Source organism: Belonocnema kinseyi, chromosome 2, assembly GCF_010883055.1.
Source record: "Belonocnema kinseyi isolate 2016_QV_RU_SX_M_011 chromosome 2, B_treatae_v1, whole genome shotgun sequence".
NCBI lineage: Eukaryota > Metazoa > Arthropoda > Insecta > Hymenoptera > Cynipidae > Belonocnema > Belonocnema kinseyi.
In genome coordinates, this window is record NC_046658.1 from 119,872,205 (window position 1) to 119,891,400 (window position 19,196).

The 19,196-nt window shown below is 24.6% G+C and overlaps 1 protein-coding gene across 5 annotated transcripts in view; it reads left to right on the forward strand.

Annotated features, from left to right (window-relative positions):
- LOC117167089 (exportin-7) overlaps positions 1 to 15,545 on the forward strand; it is a 58,228-nt gene extending 42,683 nt beyond the window's left edge. For 4 of the 5 annotated variants that reach the window (XM_033351717.1, XM_033351720.1, XM_033351718.1 and 1 more), the window contains exons 11-15: positions 1,557 to 1,719; positions 7,610 to 7,687; positions 7,776 to 7,969; positions 12,303 to 12,430; positions 15,287 to 15,545. In XM_033351717.1, coding sequence (XP_033207608.1) covers positions 1,557 to 1,719; positions 7,610 to 7,687; positions 7,776 to 7,969; positions 12,303 to 12,430; positions 15,287 to 15,386 — 663 coding nt within the window. In that variant the 3' untranslated portion in view covers positions 15,387 to 15,545. The remainder of the gene's footprint in view (positions 1 to 1,556; positions 1,720 to 7,609; positions 7,688 to 7,775; positions 7,970 to 12,302; positions 12,431 to 15,286) is intronic. The other variant, XM_033351721.1, reaches the window with a different exon arrangement.
- The last annotated feature ends 3,651 nt before the right edge of the window (positions 15,546 to 19,196 follow it).

Sequence of the window (19,196 nt, forward strand, 5' to 3'; positions counted from 1 at the left end):
TTCAATACTCTAAATTAAAGAATCAAGCAATGAATTTTAAAAATTTTCAAAATTATATTTTTTAAAGTCATTTTAAGCTAGACAAATTAAACGATTAACATTTTTTTAAATTAACAATTTTTTAAATTAGAAGTTAAATTATTTTCATTTTAAATAGTTTAAGCATCCTTAAAAAACTGAAAAAATGTATTTCAATACATTGAAAAATCTAGAAGTGGTTTTATATTTTTACAAATTTAAAATCATTGTTGAAATTTTTTCGAAACGTTTAAATATATTTTTAAATGAATTGAATTTTTCCTACAACTTTTAGAAAATCCTTCAAATTAAAAAATCCTTAAAATTTGAATTTATAAATAACAATAGGAAAACTCATTATTTGTAGAAAAAAGGAGAGTAATCTTAAGAGATATTTGGAAGTTTTAAAAATATCAAAATTAAATTTAGAACTTGAAATGATTTCAAATCATTTACACCAAGTTTGTGACCCGAAAAAATTGCGCTATTCGTACCGGAATTTTGGCGAAAATACCCACAGTCGAATTGAAAATGATTTTTCATTTTGAAAAATTATTGTAACAGAAAATTTAAAAAGAATATTTTAAGGTTTTTTCTCAATTTGCAGGATTTTCCAAAAGTTGTAGGAAAAATTCGGTTAATTTTAAAATGTATTTAGAAGTTCTAAACAAAAATGTTAACACACTTCTTTTTAATTACTTGAAGACATTTCAAGTTTTACATTAATGTTGAATCTTTTCAAAACTATGAAATATCTCTTGAAATTACGCAAATTTTGTTTACAAATAATAAGTGTTCAATTGCTATTTATGCGTCAAAATTTAACAATTTCACTTAAAAATTAAACATTTTTATAAATAGAACGATTAAAAGTTGAAAAGCTCTTCGAAATTCTACAGATTCAAAGCTTTCTATGTAAAACAATTCAGTTTCAAATTGTTTGCTTTTACATATTCAATTTACTCGTGTTAAATGAACAGTGAAATTTTTAATAGAGCAGAAAATTAATAAAAATAATATAAAGGAAGACCTAAAACTTTTAATTAAAAATATGTTATTGATGAATCATTAAAATTGTTATTTAAAAGTAAAATTATCAAATTTTGAACGGATTTAGAATTGTTTTGTAAAATCAATTATTGTTCAGTTTTATCTACTTAAATTATTTACAAAACTGTTGAAATCAAACTTGGGCAATTTTTTCTTCTGAAAATTCGTAAAATTTCCAGTCAAGCAATCAATTCACTGTCATTTCCCGGTTTTCCCCGGTCTCAGAAAATTCCCGGTCATTTCCCGGGTTTCCCGGTCCAGCGGCCACCCTGCGAAAGCAAAGGGAAAATGTATGCTCAGAAGGAAATAATTACCCCCGTTGATTGTAAATTATACGTTATATTTGAAAACTCAGAGAGAGTAGAAAATTTTGTCTGAAAGTGAAATAAATAGTCTTGATTATTGTTTAAAAAAATGCGAATGCATGATTATTTCGAAATTTGAAAACAAGGAATAAATTGGAATGAAGTGTTCGTTTCTGTTTCTAGGACTACCCAAAATTATCCGCCACGTACTACGTTTTGTTGGAGTGCTTAGCACAAGACCACATGGCTTTCCTGTCAACTCTGGAGCCGCGGGTGTTCCTGTATATTCTCTCGAGCATCAGCGAAGGCCTCACAGCACTAGGTGCGCTTAAAGACTCCTACACAGGTCTGTGCGGCTGATTCTATCTTATCGTCACTCTCTAAATCCTCAGTGCCATGTCCTTCAGTTCTCTCATAAATTAACTGAAAAACATAAACTAGAAATATTTTACGTCAAAGAAACCTTGAATTCAAAAGCGTTACAAATTTATGATATCCTATTTTTAAACTAAAATTCTTTTATTTCACTAAGTTAAAATTTCACATCATCAGTAGTTTTAATTCAATTTCTCATTCATAGTGTTGTTTGGTTTGAAGTAGATCAAAAAGCGATTAGATAACAAAATAGAAGCTGGCATAGTTGTAAATTGGATACTAAAAAGTGAGAACAGTTTTCATAAAATCACCCGATGCGATCTGCACCGATTTTAATGTCCCTTGAAACCAAAATAGTCTAAACGTATTATCAGTGAGAAAATTATATATTTTTATCAGAATAATTTAATTTCTTGTTGAAAATGCGTCATAAGATTTCTCATATATTCACAAAATTAAAATCACATTCTAAAACAAAATCATTAATTTGAATTTATAGTTGATGGAAAAATAAGGTTTTTATTAACTCATTCAGAGTTTCGTTTCGATCATATGCTATGTGCTTTTTGCATCATCGCTTGGAATGAAAATCAACACACAAGAAGAATGTTTTCGAAAACACCTTTCTTGAGACATAGGCACCAAGAGGATTGGAGTGTGTAGAGTCTAGACCCTAGTCGATACAATCGATATTTCAAACTGCAGCTCTACTCATGCGACATTCGTATTAAATGCTTGTGAGCACTTCATTTCTTCACCGTCGATTTATCATTGCGACTTACGATATTTTTTCACATGCTAAGTGTTAAACTCGACTTGTCATTTAAAAAAATTAGGGGTCTAGCACGCATAGTCAGCCGCACAGCTGACACTTTACTAATAGATTAATCATTTTTTACATTAAATACACTCAACTCCCGATATAAGAACGATTTCGGACAAGGATTGCAGTGGCCTTGATCCTAAATCGGGAGTTTAGTGTTATTTGCATTATGTGTGTTTCTTCATGTATGAGTGAATTGTGTGTGATTAGAGACATTACATTCTTATTGATATGAAACTGTTCATTTTACATGTTTTTTTTTTAATCTACCATTAAAACTGGCTTTTTAATAGTTTAAAAATTTTCCCTTTATGTTCTCTGTTTTAAATTTAAGATTTAATCGTTTTAGACAATTTGCATGATTTGTGTAATTTTTTTTTGTTTAATTTTTGTTAGAGTAGTGTATGTGTTGGCTTTGTTGTGTTATAATTTAAGTGTTTTAGCATGATTTTTTTGTATTATTTTCTTGTGTTAGTAGTGCTTTCATTGTAATTGCAAGGCTCGGTCTCAAGCCAATAATGCCACTATTTATCGTAATTGGTCACTAATGACACTTTTTCTTTACTCTAGCTTTAAAAATATTCTTGAACTCTTTCTCTAATTGGCCCAAAGACTAAAAGCCTACTAGTCAGAATGATGCGTCCATCTCTTTTTTATGAGTGATTAATAGGGTGGTCTAAAAATGCATTGTAAACATTTTCTTGATGATAGATGCAAACGATCCCCTAAAATCGTTTCGAAATCCAAAAAAAAAAGTAAACCCGTATTTTATTATTGTTATTTTTAATTATGCCTGTTGGGGCGTTAAATTTGCATGGGAAAATGCATGGGAAAAAGTCACTTTTTGATATTTTTCGAATAATTGTTCAGGGTTAGGGATAAGTTGACATTAAAGTTATAAAACCCTTAAATAAAAAATGTACATTCTTCAGGAAATTGACTCTTTTAAACAGTTTGTTCTCCTTTTTTCCGGAAATAATTACTGTAGGTCTATTGGAATGTTTATAAATCTTTTTCAGTTGATTTATATTTATAAAAATTCTATTTGTTTAAATAATCTGTTTTTCTCGAAAATTCGTCTAAGTCTGTTTTTTGAGATCGGAACGGCAGTTTATTATCACAAAAAGACTTCATTTATTTTAAAATTTCTTCCTATTGTTTAAACAATTAATTAATATATTATTATCAATTTTCAACTTTTTTTCAAATTATGGTAGAAAAGTTAGCTTTACTTGTAATAAACCTATAGATTTTAATTTCAAAGTATCTTGTCTACATTATCTAATAAATCCTCAATTGTTTAAACAAATTTAATTTGTTCAATTCGCCTAAAATTCTGTTTTTTTTTTTTAGATCAGACTGACCAACTGTTATTATTAAGTGACATTCATATTTTCAAATAATTTCCATTGTTTAAATAATACAATTATTTTTTATTTTCAAAATTTCATCAAATCATATTGGAAAATTCATCTTTTTTGGTAACAGAGTCATGATGTGATTTGTTTATCAATCAATTTTGAAAGAATTTTCTCACACAAAATTTGGATATTCCTCTTCTCTACTAACTCTACTAACTCCTGAATTTACCGAAAAAAATATTCAAAACAATTCAATTTTCTTGAATTATTAATGGGATGCTGAATATAATAATAATTTTATTATTTAAACAATTGAAATTTTTTGAAAATATGAATGTCACTTAAAAATAACAGTTGGCTATTCCGATCTAAAACAACAGAATTTTAGGCGAATTAAACAAATTGAATTTGTTTAAACAAATTAAATTTAAATTTCTACCATAATTTAAAAAAAAGTTGAAAATTGATAATAATATATTAATTAATTGTTTAAACAATAGGAAGAAATTTTGAAATAATTGAAGTCTTTTGGAGATAATTGATTATTTAAACAAATAGAATTTATTTAAATAAATATAAATCAACTGAAAAGGTTTTGTGAACATTCCAATAGACCTATAGTAATTATTTCCGGAAAAAAGGAGAACAAACTGCTTAAAAGAGTCAATTTTCTGAAGAATGTACATTTTTTGATTTAAGGGTAGTTTTCTGGGCACCACGGGGGTCGGTTAGGGGCGTCAAACCCATGTGTACAAAAGGTAAAATTCTTCGTTGGAAAGGTCTCTACAAGTCTTATAACTTTAATGTCAACTTTTCCGTAACCCTAAACAATTATTCGAAAATTACCAAAAAGTGACTTTCTCCCATGAATTTTCCCATGCAAATTTAAAGTCCCAACAGGCACCATTAAAAATCAAAATAAAAAAATAAAATACGGGTTTACATTTTTTTTTAAATTCGAAAAGATTTGGCGGGAAATTGGAGGGAAATTTGGGGCCTGCAAAATGATGTATAAAATGAGTCCACGATGATAATAATTTATCTGTTTTTAAGAAGATGTTGAAAAAATATTGTGAATTTTAGTGTTCTCTTAAATTGTAAGTAACATCCGAAATAATAAACAATTTTTCATTTCTTAAAGCTCATTTTAAAACATTTTCTCTGTATTAAAATAATGATAAAACTTGAATCAATATATATTTTTGGAAAAAAAATATATTTAGGGGTTCCGCATCCCCCATGTAATTTAACAACGTATTTTCCATAAAAAAGACTTTTTTTATAAATTTTCTGTTTTATAGGGTCCCAAAAAAACCCGTAAGTAAAAAAATGGGTTTTGCGAATTTTTGGCGCTAATTATGATTTTTTGCGTTTTCTAAAATACAAATTGTGTCTAATACATAAAATACTACTTTCCACTGATAATTATATTTTTAATTAAATTTGTAAACAATTTATTGTTGTTTTTAGCGGAGTTTTCTCTTAGAACAGAGTTAGGAAATCGCGGGTTTTGCCTAATTTTTCCCTTTATTTTCAAGTTATCAGTGAGTAGAAGGTAATAGTCAAATAAATTAAACAAAAATAATTGTTCGAGCCATTTTCCATTAATTATCATAATATTCTTTTAGAATAAGAAATTTGGGGTTTTCTGAAATATTCAACTTTTTGTTCACTTTTCACTTAGATTGTGGTAATAATTAGTGCAATTTAGAAAAAAATAATCGTTTACATAAATTATTATTATTTATGACTATCTTCCCCTATAGTGATGCGAGATAGTTCCGGGCTTTTCTGACATTTTTAACGTTTTGTTCACTTGATAATTAATGCAATTTACAAACATAATTATCTAAAAAATTATTTTTGTTTATAAATATCTTCTCTTAGAGTACTTAGAGCTCCCTGTTTTTTTAAATAAAATTTTTTTAACGGATAATTTAACTATTCCATTTTCGGTTAAAAATTGAATTTTATCATTAAAAATACAACTATTTAGTTGAAAGTTGGCCTTTCTTAGTTCAAAATTCAACTATTTCATTGAAAATTGATGTATTTTGTTGAAAAATCGTATTTTTTGGTAGAAAATTAATCTTTTTCTTTAAAAATTCATCTTCTTCGTTGAAAATTCAAGTATTTGGTTAAAAATGTATGTATTTAAAATCTGCTTTAGTTTGATTTTAATAGTTCTTTTTAAAAATTAGTTGAAATCTTATATGTTTCAATTATTATATCGTCCAGTTTAAAATGCATAATTTGAAAATCTCGCATTTAAAAAACGCCAATTTAAAGTCTTAAAAAATTAAAAATTATAAGCGTTTGAAATCGATAATTTTGGATAAAAAAATGTTGTTTGATCAACTATATATATAAATTATAATGATTTTTAAAATGTAACTGTACATCAAGGATTAATAAGTGAATAATAATGAAATTGATTTTACAAGTCAATTCGAAATTTGTTCAAAATTTAAGAATTTACATATTTTAAAGTTAAAAATTAAACCGTTTCAATTTGGAAAATCTTCTTAGTTAAACAAATAATTTATTCACAATTATTATTTAATTTAAATAAATTTATTAATTTTTAAATTAATTATTTTTTTCAAATTTATTAAATTTCAGATATTGTTTAAATCTAAAATTGGAGAATTTGATTTTTTAAATAAGAATAGGATCAATATCCTTATAATTAGAAATATTGAACTGTTCATTTAAAATTAGTAATTAGAAAAGAAATATTCAAAACTAAAAAAAGCAATAAATAAAAATAATAAAAACTGAACGTTAAAATTTTAATTGCTCTATAAATAAATAGTAAACACCTATTATTCCTTAAAAAAATTCGTGTAGGTGGAAAAGATATTTCTAAGTTCTGAAAAGATTCAAAATTAATATAAAATTTTAAATTATTTTAAATTATTTAAACGAGCATAGACTAATTTACAACAAAATATAAGTTTTTGCAGATTTCGAACAAAAGATTTAGAAACTTTGCCAGTATTGTGAAATGTTTCAAAAGAATAAAGAACATTTTCTTAAGATTCCTCGGAAAAATTTTAATAATTTTTATTTAAAAAAATTAATTTCAAAATAAGATTTAAAAGGATTTCCAAAATTGTAAAATATGAATCTGAAATGCTTTAAGGAAGTATTTTTCATTATGCAGGCTTAAAAAAAATTAGGACAGATTTAAGAAAAAATTCAAACAATTTGACAAAATTTATAACAACATGTAGATTTTTCAAGATTTTGAAAAGATTTCTAGTTTAAAGTTGCTCAAAATGATTTTCAGCTCGGTTTTTATTACTCCAGTTGGAAAAAAAGTTTTAATTTAGAATTAGAATTTTTAAATTTAATTGGGAAATGATTGGGAAACGGGAAATGACCGGGATTTTTTCTTTGATTAAAACGGCTATCCTGGTAAAACTTTGGGAATTAGATGCGATTTTTTCCCTTTGTAGTCGATCCGAGGTCTTCATATGAGTTTATAATTAAATGAAATTTATGCCACTTGTTAGCTACTAATTTATTTTAAATTTATTCCACTGTTGACTTTCTTTTTGATCTCCGGAGATAGTCCGATTCCTGTACTTGTTTGAAGGATTTACTTCAGGTTTTATTATTTTTTTTTTTAATTCTAGATGTTTCTGATATATGAGTCATTACTTATGTTTCAGATACTATGGTTTGTACTGGTTGTTGCTCCACATTAGATCACATAGTGACATACTTGTTCAAACAGCTTTACCAGAAAGGTATGCCAAAGGCGATTATTTTTTGTATTTTCCTACCAATTAACAAATTGATTTTTTACTTTTCGCTGGATAAAATTGGAATTTACAGCTGGAGTTTATCCCGGCAAGAAAAATTCTTCATCTCAAGGAAGCGGAGAACTATTTTTACAAGTTCTGAAGCAACATCCTGAAATTCTTCAGCAGATACTGAGTACTGTTCTCAATGTGATAATGTTCGAAGACTGTAGAAACCAGTGGAGTATGTCAAGGCCTCTTTTAGGTTTAATACTTTTGAATGAAGAGGTAATTTATATATAATACCTAATTAACTTGCTTAATCTCAATGGAAGCATAGGCTCAAAGAAAGTTGTATTAAGAGAAATTTTTACTCAATTTTTACACCGCTATTACCACCATTTCTCTACTTTTCTCGAAATTGACAACTTAGAACAAATTTCAAACATATAGTTGAATTTTAAACCAAAAAAGTTATATTCTCGACAAAAAATGTAAAATTTGTTTCTTTAAACAGGGAAAATTTTTCGTTTTTAATAAAAAAAAAACAGTTAACTTATACCAAAAAGGAAGAATTTTTAACTAAGAAAGGTTTTTCAGTGATTAAAGATAAAAAGTGTCAGAAAAAATGTTGAATTTTTAAGCCAAAGAGAAGAGCTTTCAACAAAACAGTTAAAATATGAACCAAATATTTAAATTATCCACAAAAAATTGACTTTTCATCAAAGGAAATTAATTTTCGACAAAAAAGATTAATCCTCAAGAAAACACGTAATTTTATAACCGAAGAATTGCATTTTCAACCAAGAAGATAAATGTTTTACCAGACAAAATCAATTTTCAACAAAATATATATATTTTTAACCAAATAGTTAGATTTTATACCAAGAAGATTAATTTTCCTACTTAAGAAGACGAATTTTTAACACATTACGTAAATTTTCATTTAAATAGTTTCAGCAATTAATGAAACTTGAATTAACTTAACAACTGAATTTTTAACAAAAATAGATCAATTTTAAAACAAAAATAAATTTCCGTTGAGGTGATTTAAATTACAATTTAAAAAAACGAATTTTTTACAAAACAGTTTAATTATGTACCAAATAGTTGAATTTTCAACAAAATATTTAAATTTTCAATAAAAAAATTACTTTTTAAACAAACAAAAAAATTAACTTTCAACAAAATAGTTTCAACAGTGAATGCGATATGAGTCTAAATTTGATCTGATTATTTTAATTTTATATTTTTGTCGTTTCTAACATTTTTTGAATAAATGGCACTGAATTTTTGACTAAAAATAAATTCCATCGAGAATTAATTTACAGTTTCTAAAACAAATTTTCTACAAAAAATTTTAACTTTCTACCAAATAATTAAATATTGTACCAGAATGTTGAGTTTTCATGCCAAAAATTTTTTTTTCTATAAAATAGGTGAATTTTCAAGTCAAGAGCATGAATTAACAATAACAAATTTGTTTACAACTAAGCAGTTGAATTTTCAACAAAATAGTTAAACTTTCAATTAAAAAATTACTTTATAACAAAGAAAAAAACGAATTTATAACTAAAATTATGAATATTCAACAAAAAAAATGAACTTTTAAGAAAGTATTTTAACTTTCAATCAAGGATTTGTTTTTTCAACCTAAAAATATGAATTTTCAACGAAAATTTGAAATGAAAAATAGTTGGATTCAAGCAGCAAAGACGAATTTCTAATGAAATACTTTAGTCTTCAACGAAAACAGATTAATTTTTAACCAAAACAGCCTAGATGCAGAAAAGAATCAACTACAGTGATTATTTGTTGAATCTTGATAACTCAATTATATTATATTATCAGAACCTATTTTTTTAATATGTTTAATATTTTTATTATATAATAATATTTTATTTTATTCTTTAAAGATTGATTTTTTATTTATTATTAATTTTATTTTATTAACAATTTGAATGATAAGTTTAATATTAATATCATCATTTAAAATACATTTTATAAAATTAAATCCTTATAATTTTATTATCATATTAATTATATTAATTTTAATTTTTACATTTATACACATAATAAACTTTATAAAAATATAAATTGAAGTTTAAAATGACCTACATCATTGACCTGGAAAATGCTCATTTTCCTTTTTAAATCTTGGCTTTAAAATCAAAATTCAACTATTTAAAAAAATTTTTAAATAACAAAACTTATAATCTGATTGCCAAATTTAATGATGCATAATATACTTTTAAAAATAAATAAAAAATGTGATTTTTAACCAAGTCAAAGGTGATCGACCTTTTATGCAGTTTAACCAAACTATTTTATTCGTGTTATAAAATATTTTATGTTTAAAATATGAGATTAATATTATGGTCTTTGAATGTATAAATGGTTAGATGAAATGAAAAATTGACGAAAAAAATCAAAATTGTTTGTTTTGTTGAAAATTAGTAGTTTCAAGTTGAGAATTCATCTTTTTGGATTGAAGATTCATATTTTGTCGAAAATGTATATTTTGCTGTTAGAAAATCGACTGAAATCTTTCTTCGATGAAAGTTTCGTTATTTTTGGAAAATTCGTCTTTTTGTTTAAAAATCCATCTGTTTTGAATAAAAATACAACTGTTTCGTTAAACATTAATCTTTGACTGAGGATTCAACTATTTTGGTGAAAATTAGTTTTTTTTTGGTTTGATTTGAAATTAATTTTTTTCAACTAAAAATGTAATTTTATTATTTTTCGTTACAAATTGATATTTTTTGGTTGAAAATTCCTATTTGTTGACTGAAAACTAATTTTCTTGGTTTGAAAATTCCTTTTTTTTCTGTCTTTTTTTTGTTGAAAAAAATGTAACTGTTTGCTTGAAATTGGCATTTGACGTTGTAAATTAAACTGTGTGCCAAAATTTGGTCTTTTTGGCTTCAAAATTTAACTATATGGGTGAAAATGCAACTTTTTTCTTTGGAATTTAGCCATTTTTCTTTGAAAATTCGACCGTTCGGTTGAAATTCAATAATTTAATTAAAAATTCGAACATTTGTTGATAATATAATTATTGTGTTGAAATTGTAACTATTTTGTTAAGAAGTAATCTTTTTGATCAAGAATAAAACTGTTTTGTTAAAAATGCAGGTGTTTTTGATTGATTTTAGGATTGAAAATGTATAAATTGTCGAAAATTCGTATTTTGGTGTTAAAAATTCAAATTTAATCTTTCTTGGTTAAGAATTCCACTTTTTTTTAATTCGTATTTTTGGTTTGAAAATTCATCTGATCCTTTTTTTTTGCAGAAAATTTAACTCTCAAAAATACAATTGATTTTCTTTAATTGGCCTTTTGAATGAAAAATCCATCTTTTAGGACAAAAAAGTTATCTTTTTTGGTGGAAGTAATTAAATAAATTTTTTAATTTGAATAGAAAATGCTTTTGTCCGTTTATAAAAGATTCTTTGTTGAAAGTGTTACAAGATTGAAATGCTGGTCTTTGAGTATTAATGGTCATGGAAAAATAAAAAAAATTCAGGGAATTAAAAAAATTAAGTTAAGCGGCCACCCTGAATAAATATATATTCAAAATAGTTTTGGGAAAAAATGCTATACATTTTTAAGAAATTAAAAATTTGCGTTTCCAAAATAGCTATTAAGCTATTTTAAATTCCAAAATTGAAATGTTCAAAATAAGACTTTTATATCTGATGATAATAGTGTTTTCAGGGATAAAAAATATTTTTTAAATTTAAAATCATCAAAATAATTGTGTTCCCTGTCGATAAAATAAACTGTAAAGTATTATTTACTCAATAGAAAGTTAATAATACATATAATTTTAACCCTTAAAGGGCACACTTCCGTAAAATTACATAAAGAGCAAACTGGGTCTCTGACACCCAAGGGTATTCAAACGTGTGCTGTGCCGACGGTATTGGATATTTTTTACAAGAAAATCAATTAATGATGTTTAATCTATCTGTTTTAAGGAGAAAAAGGTTTCATAACATTCATTGAAATTTAAAGTAGTTTAAAAAAATCCTGTTTGGTAAAAATTATAAAATGACTTCTTTCACTCTAAAATTCATAACTTTTTAAGTTTTTGATATTTTTACTTGAAATTTTACGGCGCTTCAAAAATAAAATTAGTCTTATAGTGGTTGTTCCAAAGAAGGTATATATTCTAAAAAATAAAAGGTTCAATTTAATGAAAAATGAAACACTGTACTTTGCGTGATTAAACGATTTTATTCATCTTAAACCACGTATAAAAATTAAAAAAGTCAAAATTATGTGAAAATTACATAGAAAAATAGGTTTTCATGTCATTTGTCAATCTGGCGCCATATGTTCCATTTTCTTGAATTTGGTACGTTCTGTTAAAACGCAAATAAGTAGCTGGGTATTTTGCACCCAGTATGCCTTTTAAGGTTTAAAGAAACTTAAAAAGAGTAAAAATAGAAATCCAAAATTCGATTTAAGCGCTATCGCGGATGAATTTCCGAACAGAAAAATAACAGTATGAAATTATATTTCAGTGAGTGATTATTTCTTATCATACAACGTTCTACGAGCCGATGATTTACTATTCTACAAGATGACATAAATTAATAATCTCTTGTTACAGTATTTCAATCAGTTGAGAGAGAATATTATTAGAAGTCAACCAGTTGATAAGCAGGCAGCAATGGCCCAGTGGTTTGAAAATCTGATGGACGGCATCGAAAGAAATCTTCTAACAAAAAATAGGGACAGGTAATTATTTATTTTTGATTTGAAGGTTCCCGGGGCATAAGGGCGTAAGTGCCGCAACACGATCTTTTCAAAAGACACAATGCATTTAATTTTTAAAATGAAACAAGAAATTGCTTTCAAGCTATTACTGATCTCTATTGATTCGTGAAGAAAGAGCTTAAAAAAAGCAACTATATTTGCGAGAAACCTCTTATAAAAAGAATGGTGCATTTCAAAAAATGCCGATTTTGACTCAGAAAGAGTTGCACAACATAATTTGAAATTTTTACATTTTTATTTGAAATTTTATCATTTTTATTTGAAATTGTTTTATTCTGTTCATAAAACATTCGATGGTAAAATTGTTATGCTATTGAAATTATGGTATTTGAATATTAAAAGTGAGGGAAAGTTAAACACTGATCAGGGAAAAGTTATGAGAATTTTGAAAATTAAGTTTTGTGACCACCCTGACATAATATTCTTGTAAGTAATTTGTCTGCCTTGTATTTCTAGTTTTATATTTTTTTGCAATTTCTTCTTCCTGGCGATTATATTTTTAGTTAAAAATGTTATTATTTCGGTAAAGTTTTGTTAAATCAATTTTGTTGAAAAGTTATCATTTTTGTTTGAAAATTCTTCTTTTTTGGTTTAAAAATTTATCTGTTTCAGTAAAAAAATTTTTTTACTGAAAATTCAACTGCTTGGTTGAAAATAAATCTGCTTTGGTTGATGATTAAATTTTTTTGTTAAAAATTAGCATTTTTTGGTTGAAATTTAAACTACTTGGCTGATGTTTAAATCACTTTGTTAGAAAATCAATTTTTGTTGTTGTTCAAGATTCATAATTTTAATTGCAAATTCATCTCTGGTTAAAAATTCGTTTTTTTTTCTTGAAAATAAATTTTTGTAACTGAAGAATCTTACTATTTAAATTGATTATTTGTAATTTTATGTTAGTTAAAAATTGATCTCTTTCGTTAAAAATTCGACTATTTTATTAAAAATTATTGTTATTTCTTTTAATGAAAATGTACATATTTGGTTAAAAAATTCATCTATTTCAGTAGACATTATTTTTATTGGCTAAAAATCCAAATGTTTGGTTGAAAGTTAAGCTTCTGTGATTAAAGATTTAGCTATTTTATTGAGAATTCGTCTTTTTTGTGGAAAATTGAACTATTGTCTTGTGTTTAAATCACTTTGTTATAAAATATGTTTTTTTGTTTTTTAAAAATTCATAATTTTTGTTGAAAATTCATCTCTGATTGAAAATTTTTGTTTTCTTAAAAATTAATTTTTTTCACTGAAAAATTTTACTGTTCAACTTGAATATTCGTATTTTTATGTTAGTTAAAAATGCATCTTTTTGGTTAAAAATTCGACTATTTTATTGAAAATTATTATTTCTTTGAATAAAAATCTAAATATTTGATTTAAAAATTCATCTATTTCAGTAAAAATGTATTTTTTGCTTAAAATGCAGCAGTTTTTCTTTTTTTTCAAAAAATTAATTTTTTTAACTAAAAATTTAACTGTTCAAGTTAAAAATTCATCATCTTATGTTAGTTGACAATTCGTCTTTTGGATTAAAAGTTGAACTATTTGGTTGAAAATTTCTCTTTTTTGGAAGAAAATTAATCTTCTTGATTTAAAATTTGATATTTTTAATTAAAAAATTCATCTGTTTCAATAGAAATTTCCTTGTTTGTTGCCTAAAAATGTAAACTGGTTTAAAGTTTATCTTCTGTGATTGAGGATTTAACTAAATATTTTTTTGAGCATTTTTATTTTTGTTGAAAATTAAGCCACTCAGCTGAAGCTTAAACTATTTTGATCAAGAATTTTTCTTTTGTTAAAGATTAATAATTTTAGATGAAAATTCATCGTCTGTGGTTGAAAATTTAATTTCTTCGTTGAAGTTAACTATTTTTTTTTTAAATCGTCTTTTTTTAAAATGAAAATTGGCTAAAGTTTAAACCATGAGGTTCAAAAGATTTTCTTTTGTAAAGATTCGTAGTATTAGTTGAAAATTTATCTCTTTGGTTAAAAACGTTCTTTTTTTTGTTAAAAATTATTTTGTTTCACTTAAAAATTTAATTATTCCAGTTGAAAATTCATCTCTTTGTTTGAAAATTCGTTTTTTTTTGTAGAAAGTTAATTTTCTTGATTTGAAATTTCATCTTTTTCGTTTAAAAACTTATCTATTTCAGTAGAAATTTCACCGTTTTTTGACTAAAAATGCGAACTGTTTGGTTGAAAATTAATCTTCTGTGATTGAGAATTTAATTATTTAGTTGACAATTCATCTTTTTTGGGTGAAAATTGAACTTTTTGGTTGAAAATTGAACCACTTTGTTAAAAATTTATTTTGAAGATTAATAATTTTAGTTAAAAATTCATCTCTTATTAAAATTCGTTTTTTCTTTGGTTAGCATTTTTTTTAAAGGAAAATTTAACTACTCTAGTTAAAAATTAATTCCTTTGGTCAGAAGAATATTCGTCTTCTTTCGTAGAAAGCTAATCTTCTTGATTTGAAATTTCCAATTTTTGATTAAAAATGCAACTTTTTGGTTGATAATACAATTTTTTGCTTTGTTGAAAACTCATATTTTCGGTTGATAACTTAACTCGTGGACAGAAAATTCATATTTTGGCTGGAAAGTCCAACAATGTGGATGAACTTTTATTTTCTTCCTTGATTACAAAATATTTGAATATTAATTGTCAGGGGAAAATCCGAAAAATTATAAAATGAAGTTAATCGGCCACCGGGGAACCGGGGTCCTTTATTTAATAATTTTTATAATATTAGCAACATTTTTTACTAATAAATTGAACAATAGATTTTAAAATAGGCTTTTCTTATTGTTGCAGGTTTACCCAAAATCTCTCAATGTTCCGAAGGGACATAAACGACTCCTTAAAGGGGCCAAATATGTCCGTCAGTATCGCCAGCGATATGATGACTTCGTAGTGATATTGCTCTTTTTCAGTTAGATTTCTTTTAAGTTCTTGCCTGCCAAATGCTTGTATGCGTGTGCGCGCGAGAGTGATGCTATGGATTATGATGATATTCTGAAAATGTTTTTAGACGAGTATAAAATAAAAAAGTAATACAAAGATTTTACACAAAGACTGTTGTCTAAATTCCTATTTATAATAGACTTTACTCTATTCATTCCCAGATTTCTGTTAAAAATTTTATTGGGATATATAATCAATTTTTAGAATGTAATTAAAATCATTTAACAAATTAAGAATCTCAAGAAGTGTTAAAGTAATTATGGCAGAAATCAGAATTCTGAAGAAAAAAAATTTTCTATGATTTTAAGAATCTGAACAATATTACTTATAATGTAATTAAAAAAAAGGTTTTTAATGAAAAGATTTTGCAATTGAGATTTTTTTACTATCGCTTCTTAACAATTTTCTCTACAATTCTATACTGGTTCCAATTTTGAAAGTAATTTTTTCTGTGACTGAAATAAAAAAAACCGTTTTTATAAATAACTATGTTTAAAGATTAATTGCTTCTTTTAAAATTTGGAAACAGTTAAGTTGTAAGGAATGTTTTTCCCATAAAATAAAATTATGATTTATTCAAATTCGACCTTTTTTTTAATTGGCAAGAAGCGACAGTTCGAAAAAATTCAATTACAAAAACTATTATTGAAATCATTATTTTCGGTAAAATAATATTTTTTCTTTCATAAGACGACTTGTAACATCATTTAAATCGTTAAAATAATATACATTTTTCCTAAAAACGTGATTTTTTGTACGACTACCTTAAAACTTACAAAGCTTCTTTTATATTGAATTTACAAAAAAAAAGGTTGGAATCTTTCAACCTAATTCAATCATTGCTTAATTTTAGAGACTAAAATGCGTCAACTTTCCATTTTTAAATCTGTTTATAAATTCATTTTTAAATGTATAGTTTGAAATTTGACAATTTTTTCATTATTTTTTTAAATTTCCACGCAGTAATTATTTATAATATTATATTATTCCACAGTAATTATTTTTTTCAATATTTTTTCTGAAGAAAATATCAAAAACGGTAAATAAAATACTTTCTACACAAAGTAGATGTTTCATAATAATAGATGATGTGACAAAACTAAATTTTTTTGCTTGAAAAACTTGAATGAAAGAAAAAATTAGATTTAAAAATAAATTTGTTTTTTAATTTTTGAAAGTTTCTGATTTAAAATTTAACAATATTGTAGTTACAAGTTCAAGTATTAAAAATATCAGGAACGTTTTACCATTAAATAATTTAATATTGCAAAATTTCATATTGAAAGCCTTGATAGTTTTAAAATTAATAATTTTAAATTTAAATATTTCACATTTTTTGTTTCAATCAGAAAAGTACAAAAATGTCTGGTGTTTTCAAATTCTCCGAAATCCTAAAATATCAAATTGAAAGGCATGATATGTATTTTTTATTTTTATTTAAAATGTTGAAAAATATTGAACATTTTAATTCAACTCTAATTTATGTTTATTATTTCCTTAAAAAAAAAACATTTCAAAACCATATATGAGAAACAACAAATATTTTTTTTAGTATCATATTTCAGCAAGGGTGCTCTTTTACATTTTCTCACGAAGTTTAAATAAAATATTATAATTAATTATTTTATGAGAGCAAAAAATTATTTTTCTACCTGAAAACAAATTTTTTGCATCTTCATTATTCATACTTTTGACCTAAACGAAATATTTTGGGACATGTTTATGCATTAAAATGAAAGTTTGACATTTAATGAACAATATTTATTGATATAGCGGGTTCTTTCTTTATTATTTATAAATATTTGAAGACTATCGCAGTTTTTCAAGTTAAAGGAAGTTAAAGGCTGTGTTTGTTTATTTTGATTCGGAAAGTTTTTAAATTTAAGTGCCAGTCAGTTTAAATGGTATGAAGACTGAACATCTGGTAACAATCTTAACAATTGAAAAGAACACAAGAGATAAAAAAATTTCGAGAATTTAAAATTGTATCATTTGTATCAATTGTATCATTCAAACTATTTTTTACTCGATAAACTAATTTAAATTGTAAGTTTGCTAATGATAAATGATAATTGTCGAGATTTGAATATTTTATTATGACCAGGAGTAATACTAAAAACGTTTATTGATGGATAGAGGTGTTGTATTTTTTTTTATAAGAGTACTCAATTAAACATGCAAGCTTTATTTAAAAACAAAAATCATTATTTTTGGAAACTGATGCAGTTGGATGCTGCTGAATTTTTTCCCATCTACTGTAGGGTGGTTTCCCCGATAGCAATCTTGTTTTATATTTTGATTTTTCAATATATCTTAAAATTGTTCTATAATTAATTGAAGATTTAAGAAAAATTAATCATTTAGAATTGAAAAATTTCAGGAATAATGATACTTGTAAATGAAAAGTTAGTCAATTGGTAAATAAAAAATTGTATTTAAAATCAAAATAGATCAAAATTAAACTATCTGAAATTGATACATTGATAATGAAATTTTTTTTAAATTTTGATTGGTTACAATATTAGAGTTTCGCATTTTCATGTTGAAAGATGAATTAGAAATTTTCCCTTTCATAAGTTTTAATTTTGAAATTAAAGTTGAAATGTTTTACTTTTGAAAATTATAATTAAATTAAAATTTTAAAACCTTTGTAAAATTTTTTTTAAATAATTAAAATTTTTTTATTTTGAGTATAAAAAAAATTATAATGTATTCTGGGATATTCAAATGGTTTATCAGTTTCAAATGAAGTTCTTTTAATTTTGAACGTTCCACAGCAGACATTTTTTCATTTTTAATGTTTCCCATTTTAAATTATTTTTTAAACTTTTTTTCTCATAATTTAATTATAATGGCTTAAAATTGACATTTATTCCCTTTTGAAAGGTGAATATGATGGTGAATTCTAATTTTGTTGATATTTTAGAAGCTTGAACTATTCAAATTTTAATCGCTTTTAATTTAAAATATTACAATTTTTTTCGCTTTACTTTTTAAATAATTCATTTGACTTTCGAGATTCTCCAATTCAAAATAAAACTGTTCAATTTTAAACGCTCTGAATTAGAAATGATAGAATTTAAACTCGTTTCTAATGAATATGTCCAATTTTCGAGATTTTTTAATTTTGATAGCTTTTTATTTAAATTTTAAATACTTTGATTTCAAAATTATTCTAATTCTGTAGTTTTCAATTAAAAACTATTCAATTTGGACGCTTTTAACCATGAAAAATTACAATTTTAATTCCTTTGAATTTTAAATAATCCTATTTTTTAAAATTATAATATGAAAATATTCCATTTTTAAACTTCTGAAATTGTCGTATTTTTGAAAGTTTAAACTGAATTCATGGTAATTCGAGATTCTTCAATTAAAAATAAAATGGTTCAATTTTAAACGCGCTTAATTCAAAATAATAAAACTTCGCCTCGTTTTTAATTAATTAGTCCAATTTTAAAAATTTCAGTATAAAATTTTTCAATTTTGAGAGCTTTTGACTTTGAATGTTTTAATTTTGAATGTTTTAATTTCAAGCACCTTTAATTTCAAATTAATTAAATTCAGAAGTTTTTAATTGGAAATTGTTTAATTTTGAACGCTTTTAATTAAAGATAATACAATTTTAATTAATGCAATTGTCCAACTTTCTAAATTTGAGTATTTTTGCATATTTTTTATATTGCATATCATTTCAATTAATTTAAATAGATGTCAAGAGATTTGAAAAGATTTAAAAATCTTTTAAATAATTTATAGA